Source organism: Myotis daubentonii, chromosome 3 (assembly GCF_963259705.1).
Source record: "Myotis daubentonii chromosome 3, mMyoDau2.1, whole genome shotgun sequence".
NCBI classification, from domain to species: domain Eukaryota; kingdom Metazoa; phylum Chordata; class Mammalia; order Chiroptera; family Vespertilionidae; genus Myotis; species Myotis daubentonii.
In genome coordinates this window covers 85,862,211-85,873,534 of record NC_081842.1, presented here as the reverse complement: position 1 = coordinate 85,873,534, position 11,324 = coordinate 85,862,211, and the positions used below count along the sequence as shown (strand labels likewise).

General features: G+C 44.5%; 1 protein-coding gene across 1 annotated transcript; it reads right to left on the bottom strand.

Moving 5' to 3' along the window:
• Positions 1 to 3,013: 3,013 nt before the first annotated feature.
• On the bottom strand, positions 3,014 to 4,057 carry LOC132229651 (zinc finger and SCAN domain-containing protein 4-like). The gene has a single exon (XM_059686194.1). The coding sequence runs from the start codon at positions 4,055 to 4,057 to the stop codon at positions 3,014 to 3,016; it is 1,044 nt and encodes a 347-aa protein (XP_059542177.1).
• Positions 4,058 to 11,324: the final 7,267 nt, after the last annotated feature.

Genomic DNA, 11,324 nt, shown 5'->3' with positions numbered 1-11,324 from the left:
AGTGATGTACTCTCCCTAGATAACCACATGTAGCCCCTTGCCCTGTTTGAGATTAACATGTGTGCATTGACGTAATTCATTGATAGCCACCTGAACAGGCTTTATAAATGGAGGTCCTGACCAGGACGGTGCTCGCCTGTTGAGACAGCCACAAAGGCACGTCCTCTTGTCAGTTTGGCAAGTGATGCCGCTCCACGCTCCTCTCTCAGCCAGAAGTGCAGCCAGTACCTCCCTGTTGAGATGCAACCGAGCTCTTGGGTGAGGAACGCTGGCCCCCTGTATCCGGACCGGACCAGCCCAGCTGCTGGATCCCAGAGGACAGCGCTACTGGGATCCTCAATAAGCCTATACCGGCAGCACCAGGAACTGTGTGAGTAATAAAGTGCTGTGTGATTTGCAGCTGCATATGTTTCATGTGGTGTAATTACTCCAGCAGTTAATTGAATTATTTTGCATAAGCTTAAAATTAAAATTAAAGCTTCTGGTCTTTTCGGTCCTAGGCCTGCCCTTGGTCCTGCTTGCGTAGAGTAGCCTCTTTGCTAGTAACTACTTGAATGTCCCACACCTGCATGGTTAAAGTTTATCTCAAGGGACACCTTAGATAAACACCCCAGATCCTTTCCCAGGATCTACTTGGGACAGTATTTCTCCAAGTATGATTCTTAGTTCATTTGTATGCTTAATAATTATTAGAATAGGATTCCTATTAAATATGCAGATTTTTTTATCCCAGGCCTGGCATCCTAGGGAGAAATCTCCTAATGGTGGAGTCCAAGAATCTGCCTTGTTTCTCTGAATGCATTTCACTCACAGTAAAGTGAGACCTGTTACTTTAAATCATGGGCTATTTCAGGATTCTTCCACATTTCTGCCTCAGTCACACTAAAATTCTCCCTATTGTCCAAAAATTCATTGAACCTATCCAGGCCTCAATGCTTGTGTCCATTCCAATCTCACTCTCGAGTCTCAGACTTCTATCTCTCCTTGGAGGGCTCACAAAACTTCAAATTCCCCTTGAACCCGGTCTGCACCCTGCCTTCCCTCTTGCAGTGATTGACATCACTTACATCTACACAGTTGCCAGAACAAGCAATTGGGAGATAATCCTAATTTTTGTCTTTTCCCCTACATTTATTCACTGTCAGGCTTCTATTAATTTGCTTTCTAACTATTTGTACATTCCATCCAATTCTCTCCATTACTACTGTTATCATTGAACTAAATTATTATAATAGTAATTTCAATGTTTCCGCAGACCCTAACAATGTCCCATGTATGTCCCTCTCAGGTCTTAACCTAATCCTATCACTTCTCTAATTAAAAGCTTTCAGAAGCTCTCATTGATTTTTTTCTTTTAAAAATATAAAATATAAACTCCTTTGTGTGGCTTACAGTGCCCTTCATGATCTGATCATTGCCTATCTCTCCAATTTATTTTTTACTATTCCCAGCGTTATGCTTTATAATTTGGTCATACTAAGTTTCTTATATTTTCTTTAAGCTTCCATGCTGTTTCTTGCCTTTGGGCATTTATGTAGAATATTCTTTCTGCCTAGACTCCTATTCCCTACCCTCTTTACTCTGATAGTTTCTACTTAACATTTATGTCTCATCTCTTCTGGAATGCTTTTCTCCTCACCTCTGGAGTGGGCACAGCATCACAACAGTTTCATAAATGATCAAGAAGAAAAGATGTTACTGATACTGTTATAACTTGGTTATTAAATAACAGGAAATAAATAAAGGGAAGACTAAATAATGTAGACATGCCATTTATATACCTTTGCCAGAAAGCTACAGTTAACTTTCTCTGAGTCTGTTCCCTACAGATCACTGTGGGGAGGGGCTGGACAATAGATGCACGCCCAGTAAAGTCTGGGTGATGTAGGAAGATGAGTAGCTGTCAGTCATATCTGGGAACAAGTCAGAGGCCAAAATAGGTGTGGCCACTGCAAATGTGGGAAGATTTGGACAAAGGGACTTCTCTCTCTCTTGCTTTCACCTCTCCTGCTTGCCTGTACTCCTGGGTCTGCTGTTGCAGGGGGCGTACTCCCTTGCACTTGCCCATGTGGCCAACAGCTATATGGGACCCACACAATGGACTGATGGACTGAATCTAGCCTGATGCTACATTGGACTCAACTTCACCACGAAAACAGAGACTCTGGACAGTGCTCCTTCTTTTAGCTCTACTAAGCCCCCAGCTGTACATTTTCCAGGACTGGGTTGCAGACAATGGGATTTTACACACCAAGGGATGTAATTCAGTGCAAATAAAATCCATTCATTCTCCTGTGGCAGTCTTAGAAAATTCATTTTCTAGAGATATCACTAGAACTCCACTTCCACTAATGTCGGGGAAATTGTACTCACTGATTTCTCCAGTAACAGCACCAGGCAGCACTACTCTAACATTTTATTTCTTTCACAGTGTTTTACAGAATTGGGTCAAATAGTTACTGGTAGCTGCAAGGGAGGCTGGGAATGAAAGTATCTTGTTTACACAGATCATGATTCATCACTCAAACCAGAGGTATTATCCTTTTTTTTTTTTTTTTTTAGCCTGCAAACCGAGTCTTTATTTTATAGCCAGATTCCATGAGCCAAAGTAAGGGTGTGGCCAAGATGTTTACAATGTTCTCATGGGTTTTGAATCTACTCAATTACATGCACCTGATCAAGCTTTGTTTACTTGCTGCACCTCCCGCAGCCTATATCACTAGCCACGTGGGAGTCCCTTTCCACACCACTTCAGACGCATTTCTGGATTTTAAGAAATAAACAATACATTTTTATTTATTCAACAACTATTGGTCATTAGAAACGTGTCAGCCACTTTCTCGGGCACATTCCCGGGGTTGTGGGCTTCATCCCCAGTGGGGGGCATGCAGGAAGCAGGTGATCAATGACTCTCTCGTCATTGATGTTTCTCTCCCTCTCCCTTCCTCCCTGAAATCAACGAAAGTATAAAACAAAGTAAATAACATAAAATAAATATATCTACACACACACATTACAGGGAGGAAGCTCCGGGCATGGAGTGCCTGGATGTGGAGGCCCTGGGCATAGAGTCTCTGAATGGGGAGCCCCCGGGCGTGGTGTCCCGGGGCGTGGAGGCCCCAGATTCGGAGGCCTTCCTCTGGTGCATCCGTAGGTGGCGGTGGAAGGTGGAGGCCTGGCGGTAGGTCCTCCCGCACTGAGCGCACGCGTAGGGCTTGGCGCCCGTGTGGATGCGCTCGTGCGCCCGCAGGTTGGTGCGGTGGCTGAAGGCGCGGCCGCAGCGGCCGCAGCGGAAGGGCTTCTCCTCCGCGTGGATCAGCTCGTGCACGCGCAGGTCCGAGGCCTGGAAGAAGCCTTTGCCGCACGTGGCGCAAGCAAAGGGCCGCTCGTTGTTGTGCCTCCTCTGGTGCAGCTGGAACCGACAGAGGTACCTGAAGACCTGGGGACACTGGTCGCACCGGTACAGCTTCCGGGCGCCCCCCGCCTCCCGGGGCGCCTCCTCTCGGGGAGGCTCTTCCTGGGCAGTGGGGGCGCCCGGACTTGCTGAACCGGAGCTGCGTGGACTCTCCCCGGACACCTTGCTCTCTGCGGGGCCCTGAGGACTCTCTTCCTCCGGGACGAGCATAAAGGGGGGTTGGTGGTCCGGACTGGAAAGGTTGTCGCCGTCTTCATCTGCATCTCCTGGTGCTGCTGGTCCGGGTGTCTCTGGGGGAGCCGGGGAGGGGGTCCCCCTGGCGGCGGCTGCTGAGCGCTGCTCCTGGAGGTGGGCCAGGACCTGTCCTATGGGCATGTTCTCCGAGAACAGGGCTTCCTGCTCCCCCATGCTGACATGGACCATGCTGGGGGGCCTCAGGTCCTCATCCCCCAGGTGCTCTATGAACGCCTCCATGTCTCTGCCACTCGACTCCCACTTTTCCTGCCAGGCGGCCCTCTCGCTGCTGGGCCTGTTGAGCAGGAACTGCTCCACTAACAGTAGGTTAATCATCTCCTGCTTACTGTACTTGTCTGGCTGCAGCCACGAGCAGAAAGACCAAAAGATGCCCCGCAGCTCCACCATCCCGTGCCCGTGGCTGCCGTTGTTCAATGAGATGAGCCCAGGGCTGGGGAAGCCGACCTCCTCCGCCTCCTCTCCCTCCTGGTTGACGGGTCCTCCGCGAGATTGAAGCGTGAAGTTTCCTGCCCCGGGACCATTCCTGGCTGGTTCGTCTTGAGATGCCATTCTCCTCACGGACACAGACGCTCACGCTAGGTGATCCTGGCCCAACGCTGAGCTGCTGTGGGGCTTGGCTGCCAGAGATGGTGGCTCTGATGTGCTTCCCAAGGCTCCTGCCTTTTATACCGCCCGCAGTCCGAGATGAGATTAAACCTGTGATCGGATAAACTCAGCCTGTGAGGTGGTCTGGTGGCATCTAGGCCTCCAGGCTCCATCTCTAACGCCGGGTCTACACCCTCTGGGCGGGAGCGGGGGCCCATCCTCACACACACTCCTTGTCTGCAGGGCCATCGGACCTTCTCACTAAGGGGCATACAAAGGTGAGCGTCGTCTCATGGACATTCAGGCCCAGCTCCTACTAATTTCCTAATCCTATCTTTCTTGATAACAGATCAAGAAAGAAGGTGAAATGGTCCAAGACAGCGGTTCTCAACCTGTGGGTCGTGACCCCTTTGGGGGTTGAACGACCCTTTCACAGGGGTCACCTAAGACCATCGGAAAACATATATATAATTACCTATTGTTTTTGTGATTAATCACTATGCTTTAATTATGTTCAATTTGTAACAATGAAAATACATCCTGCATATCAGATATTTACATTACGATTCATAACAGTAGCAAAATTACAGTTATGAAGTAGCAACGAAAATAATTTTATGGTTGGGGGGGTCACAACATGAGGAACTGTATTTAAGAGTCTCGGCATTAGGAAGGTTGAGAACCACTGGTCTAAGAGGAAGAGTTTAGCAGGGTTTACCAGCTTTCTCTTACAGACTGACACCCCTAGGGAATGGCCAAGCAGGCTTACTTCTTAATCCAGCCCTAGTCATTACCTCTCCACCCCCCAATCAACACCACCCGCCCCCACTCACACCCCTTTCCTCATAACCTCAGGAATTTTCCAAAGTAAAATGCTGTTTCCAAAGTAAGATGCAAATGACTACAGGGCTCTCCCAGTCAAGGTTAATGTCTAGGCATCTTCTTTTTGTTGCCTCTTAAGGGAGTCTCTTGCTACTTTGCATGCTACTTGTTTCTGGAACTGGAGAAACACAAACAAAAGGATTAATTTGGCTAGTGCTCCAGAGAATTTGGAAGGCAAACAACTGCTTTCTTCTTTTTCTTTTTTTCTTTTTGTCAATATGGCAATTAAGAGGGGGAGATTAAAGAAAGAAAAATAAATGCAGTTTTCATTTCTACAGTAGACTGATAGGCTGGTGAATCTCTGAAAAGGTAATGAGCACCAGAATAGTTTTGGATTAACAAATCCAGTTCAGGGATAAAAGTCTCTCTTCCCTCGATTACTTTCTCCCCAAAGTACCCAAACATGGCATAGACCAAAGCTTGCCAATTTAGATTGAGAATTTGTGTTCATAAGATTGTGTATAAAAAATGTTTTTATACTAGAGACACAAATCTGCATAAAAATCTGGTTGCAAGTAAAATCAGGTTTTGTTTTTTTTCAGTCAGCAGTGTTACTTTTGATTTTGTTGTGGATGAGAAAAATATAAATATGTGAATAAAAAATAGGGGCTCTGTGGAAAGTAGCCTCACAGGGTGATCTGATCATAAATTCTTAAATGGGCAGTTCAAGGTGGGTACTCACACCCCAGGCATATAATTTATTTAGTAAAAGGCTTATCTTTGCCTTAAGCAAGCCCTGCCCATTGTTTTTGTGCATCCAGGTGAAAACACCTTTGAGATGACTCTTTTCAGACCCCTCCTTCTAATGCATGAACCGCCCTTCTAGACCCTTCCTTGCAAGGGAGTACATAATCTTAACTATTTTATAATCCAATCCTGGCCTTTCTTTGTTCCACCTTCCTGTAATCTTCCTTATGTCCCCTCCTTAACATTAGATGCATAAAAGAAACTGCAAAAACAAGAATTTGAGATCTTGTTCCCTGGCATACATCATCAGTTTGGCTCAAATAAACGCATAGAAATTCTTTACAGGTCTGCATGTTTCTTAAATTGACAAATATATAGTCAGATTATTAGAGCAAATGATCCAATAGGAATATTCGTAGTTGTTATGAAATCATAGTCTCAAAGAGTAAATACTAATTCTAGCTCGGTTATCAATTTACCTGTGATTTTGGCAAATTGCTTCATCTTTCTGACACTGTTTATTTATGTTTTAAAGAGTGATGGTGCTCCTGTCACATTGGGTTGTTCAAGCCTCTTGTCCTTCATTGTACCCCCCTATTCCTATCTTACTGCCTGACACATGAGAGACTCTCAGAAAATAATCATTGAATAGAATATAGAATTAAAAATCAAATAAAACATGTATATAAAAGATTGTTGTAACTGCATAGAAACTTCATCCTTACTTTTTCTTCTTTCTTTCCTTTTGATTCAAACTGGCCTCATCCAACTCCCTTATTCTATGGAAATGTACCTTCTGCAGCTCTGAGCCCTGTGCTTTTTCCATGGACCCCCTAAGTCCTAAAATTTCCTAAGCCTGCCTATTTTACCCCCCAAAACTCCTTTCAATGTCTGATGTCTCATCCATAACCAGGTGGTTCAGCTTTGTCTTTCTGAGGAAGAAGTCCAGCTTCTGTGGCCACAAGCCCTCACTTCTGCCAACTGGGCCTGGGAGGGTCAGAACCCAGGCCTGCAGTACCATCACCCCCAGAACCTAAGTGATACGGAATTTTTGGACTGGAACCCGGATTCTTTCTCTGCCGGAGTCGAAGAATGAACCCACGGACAGAGGGTAGTAGAGCAAAGGTGGAGATTTATTGAAGAACAAGTACAGACTCCCACGTGGGGAGGGGAAGAGTCCCACAGAACTGACTCCCACGAAAGGAGGGGGAAAGGGTCCCACTGAGTTCTTTTTCCCTATGGCTTATAAAGGCTGCAGGTCCTGGTGCCTTGATATCCCCTCTGATTGGTCACTATTCCCTTAGACTGGTTACTATGGTTTCTCTAAGCATTTCTTGGTTTTTCTCTGGTCTTCTGTAACAGGGGAGCCAGGTTTGAGCATGGGCCACTTCCTGAAATATATTCTTACTTTCTTTACTGTGAGCTTCTGTTTATGTCGTATTGGGCTTTATGTACACAGGCAAACAGACCTATTTAGTCCACTAACATAGTGAATGACTACACAAATGTAAACATTATTAGTTTTTACATGGTATGAGTATGTCTTATTTCAAAGCCAGCTGTCAGAAATTAATGGATAATGTAATACCATTTATAAAATGGTTTTAATTTGTAATATTTTTAGCATTTATTTGGCAGTTGATTCAGGTTGACTTCATCTATAACCTTCAGAATTATTTATGAGTACACTTTATTTATAAACATTGGAACCATTTAAAAAGTAACTTTAGGGCAAAGGGCCTAAATATAGACTTCTCCAAAGGGGACTCCCAGAAGGCCAAGAAACAAATGCTCAAAGTAACTAATCATCAGAGAGATGCAAATTAAAATGACAATGCAGTATTACCTCACATCTGTCAGAATGGCTACCATCAACAAATTAATCAATGACAAGTGCTGGTAGCAATGCAGACTAGTGCAGCCATTATAAAAAATAGTATGGATTTTCCTCAAAAAATTAAAAATGGAACTCCCATTTCACCCAGTGATCCACTTCTAGGAATACATCCTAAGAAACCCAAACACCAATCAGAAAGAATATATGCACTCCTATGTTCATATCAGTACAATTTACAATAGCTAAGATTTGGAAACAGCCCAAGTGCCCATCAGTAGATGAGTAGATAAAAAAGCCATGGTACATTTACGCCATGAAATACTATGCAGCACACACACACAAAAAGGATCTCTTACCCTTTGAGACAGCATGGAGTGACCTGGAGAATATCATGCTAAATGAAATAAGTCAGTCAGAGAAAGACAAATATACCATGATCTAACTCGTAATTGGAATTTATTGAACAAAATAAACTATAAACAAAATAGATCCAGAGACATAGAAACATGGAACAGACTGTCAAATTTCAGAGGGAAGGTGGGGGTGAGTGGGTTGAAAGATATCAACCAAAGAACTTATATGTTTATATGCATAATCCACGGACACATACAATAGTGTTAAGGTTAAGGCCTGAGGCAGGGGTCAGGGGTGGGCTACAAGGGGTCAATGGGGGAAAAAGGGGACATGTATAATTCTTTCAACAATAACGATATCTTAAAAAGGAACTATTAAGAGACTCAACTACATACCACACAATTTAGGGGAGTTGGGAATATTTATATTATATTATGGCTAAAAGTAGGGAGAAACTACTCAGATTTGGGTTTTAAGTTCCAGAAATGACTAGCATTGTAGTTAAGAGACAAATTCTAAAGTCAGTATTCCATGCCCGGCCTTGGTGACTCATTGGTTGAGCATTGACCTATGAGCCAGGAGGTCATGGTTCGATTTCTGGTTAGGAAACATGGTGGGGTTGCAGGCTTGATCCCTAGTGTGGGGTGTGCAGGAGGCAGCCGATCAATGATTCTCTCTCATCATTGATGTTTCTATCTCTCTCTCCATCTTTCTTCTCTAAAATCAATATGATATATTAAAATAATAAAATAATAATAATAATAATGTCAGAGTTCTTAGGTCTGAATTGTATGATCTTTAACATACAATTCACCTTTCCATGTCAATTTTATAATTAGTAAAATGGGGAATAGTAATATTGTCCACCAGATCAGGGAAAAAAAAAGTAACTTTATAATTTTAGATGCTTTTTAAGGACTGCTCTTCTGGGTAAAGGAACAAATGGAGTAGCTTTTGATGCATTATGCTTTTTATTATCAGGTATTAAATTAATCAACAGCCAAACTTGCTGAAGTGTGGCTATGAAGAAGGGAACTCATTTATTGGAATAACTTCAGGACAAGATCATGATGTGGATTCCCTTGGCTATTTCAACTCCCGGAAGAGAACTGTGTGCCTTGAGAGATAATGTAGCTTGAGATGTGGTGGGGGGAATTGCTGAGAGGAACGCACCAATGCAGTCAGTTGCTATCACTCTGGTTGAGAATTTCAGGACAGCCACCAACAATACCCATTTAAGACTTGAGTATAGTTATCTTACATGGTGAAACTTATAGAAAAAGCACAGAGGGCAGGGAATCTAAAGAGGAAAATGGGACATTTTTTTAGGAGACTGTGTTTCAGAAAACCCTTTAAAATTTCAAGACAAGGGAGGAAACCTTGTTAAATTAATTAAACAAAGGGGCCACTATGGGCTGAGGTGTCTGTAATGCCTCAGTAGCTTATATACACAAACCAGACACTAAGCCTGTATTGCCTTAGGATTAAGAAATTGAAACCTTAAGGTCAACCAATCACAGTCAGCTAAGGTTTTCCAAATAAGGCAACCTTAAGTTACCGTCAATGAAATAATTTCCTTGCTTTGCTTCTTCTTCTCCATAAAGCTCCTCCCCTTTGCTCCTGTTGGTGGAGTGCTCCTAACCACTTCCAGTTTGACACCACTTGACTCAAACTCTTGCTCACTGGGAAGTCAGAGAAAAGGAGGCCTTGGGGACAGGTTCAGGGGTTAGTGCGGAATGCACTGCAGCAGCCCATTGCTTCCCTGGTCGCAAGTCTCATGGGAAGATATGTGCTGGTGGGGGAAGGGAAGGGGAAAGAAATGGCATGGGCCTGGTCCTTAAAGGTAGAGAGAGAGAGAGAGAGAGAGAGAGAGAGAGAGAGAGAGAGAGAGAAAGAGAGAGAGCATGGCTCCCAACTCCTGGCTTTAAAGGGGGGATTTTCTGGGCGAGGCCTTTCATTAGCATTCAGGGATGACTGATAGAAACTATATTTTTTCTGGGCATGTCCTTACCCATCATGTATACAGAAAAAGCCATTGGGAGCGGGGTAAAGACCGAAATGCAAATTTTATTATAATTAGTCTGGAGCCCTAGTAAGGTTGCACTGGCATTGAGTTCATGTCATTTTCCGCTGAGCCTGTGCTAAGAGCCAGCTGGCTCCGAACCTGCCTGTTGGCCGTCTACTGGGCCACCCATAGAGAGGTGGTCTGAAGGCTATGTTGGTCCCACCCCTGTTCAGGACCCTAGGGCAGACCCCGCCCTAGATGCTCCTATCTACCTTCCTACCTTTCAGCATGTTCTGGGAAGTTCTTTGAATATGGTGACAAATAGAAAGGAATATAAAAAAACTCATAATCAATATTTACAGCAAAACTAGGTTACAAGCCATTTGTTTGAACTTCAAAATATAACAGCACAGAAACTTCATTCTTTAATATGACATTTTCTCCTTTATTTTCTTTTGTTTCAAACTAGCCTCATCCTGCACTGTAACTCACCCACTTCCTACTCCCTTGCACATCCACTCCCTTATTCATTACTAGAGGCCCGGTACACAAAATTTGTGCACTCAGGGGGGCGGGGAGGGGTGTCCCTCAGCCCGGCCAGTGCCCTCTCTCAGTCTGAGAGCCCTTGAGTGATGTCCGACTGCCAGCTTAGGGGAGTGGGCCTAAGCTGTCATTCAGACATCCTTAGCCCTGCCATGGAGGTGGGAGGGGCTCCTGCCACCGCCGCTGCACTCACCAGCTGTGAGCTCAGCTTCTGGCTGAGCGGCGCTCCCCTTGTGGGAGCACACTGACCACCAGGGGACAGCTCCTGTGTTGAGCATCTGCCCCCGGTGGTCAGTGTGCGTCATAGCGACTGGTCATTCTGCTGTTCAGTCTATTTGCATATTAGCCTTTTATTATATAGGATGCCTTCAGGATAATGAAGTTCTGATCAGCATCAAATAATCTTAGAAACAAAGCCTGGGGTCTGTTGATCATAGAGATAGAGCTATAGTGTAACCACAGCTTTAGTTGTGTTTCAGCTCCAGAACCAGAAAAGTGGAAGCACCCCCCTGATCATACCCTTGTGAAACCAAACAGATCAACACTGTTGCTGACATCAGGCAAGATCTACTACCCCTACTCTAGTGCTGACCAATCACTAGAGACCATGACCCTAACTCCACCATGATTAATGATTTGTCCCCTATATAATCCACCCCCTGGAAGCCACGGGGAGCCAGGTCTTTGAGTATACCCTCACCTGTGACTCCAGGTTTGGCACATTTCCTTAAAAATAAAGCTTTATTTCTTGGCTGCAAACT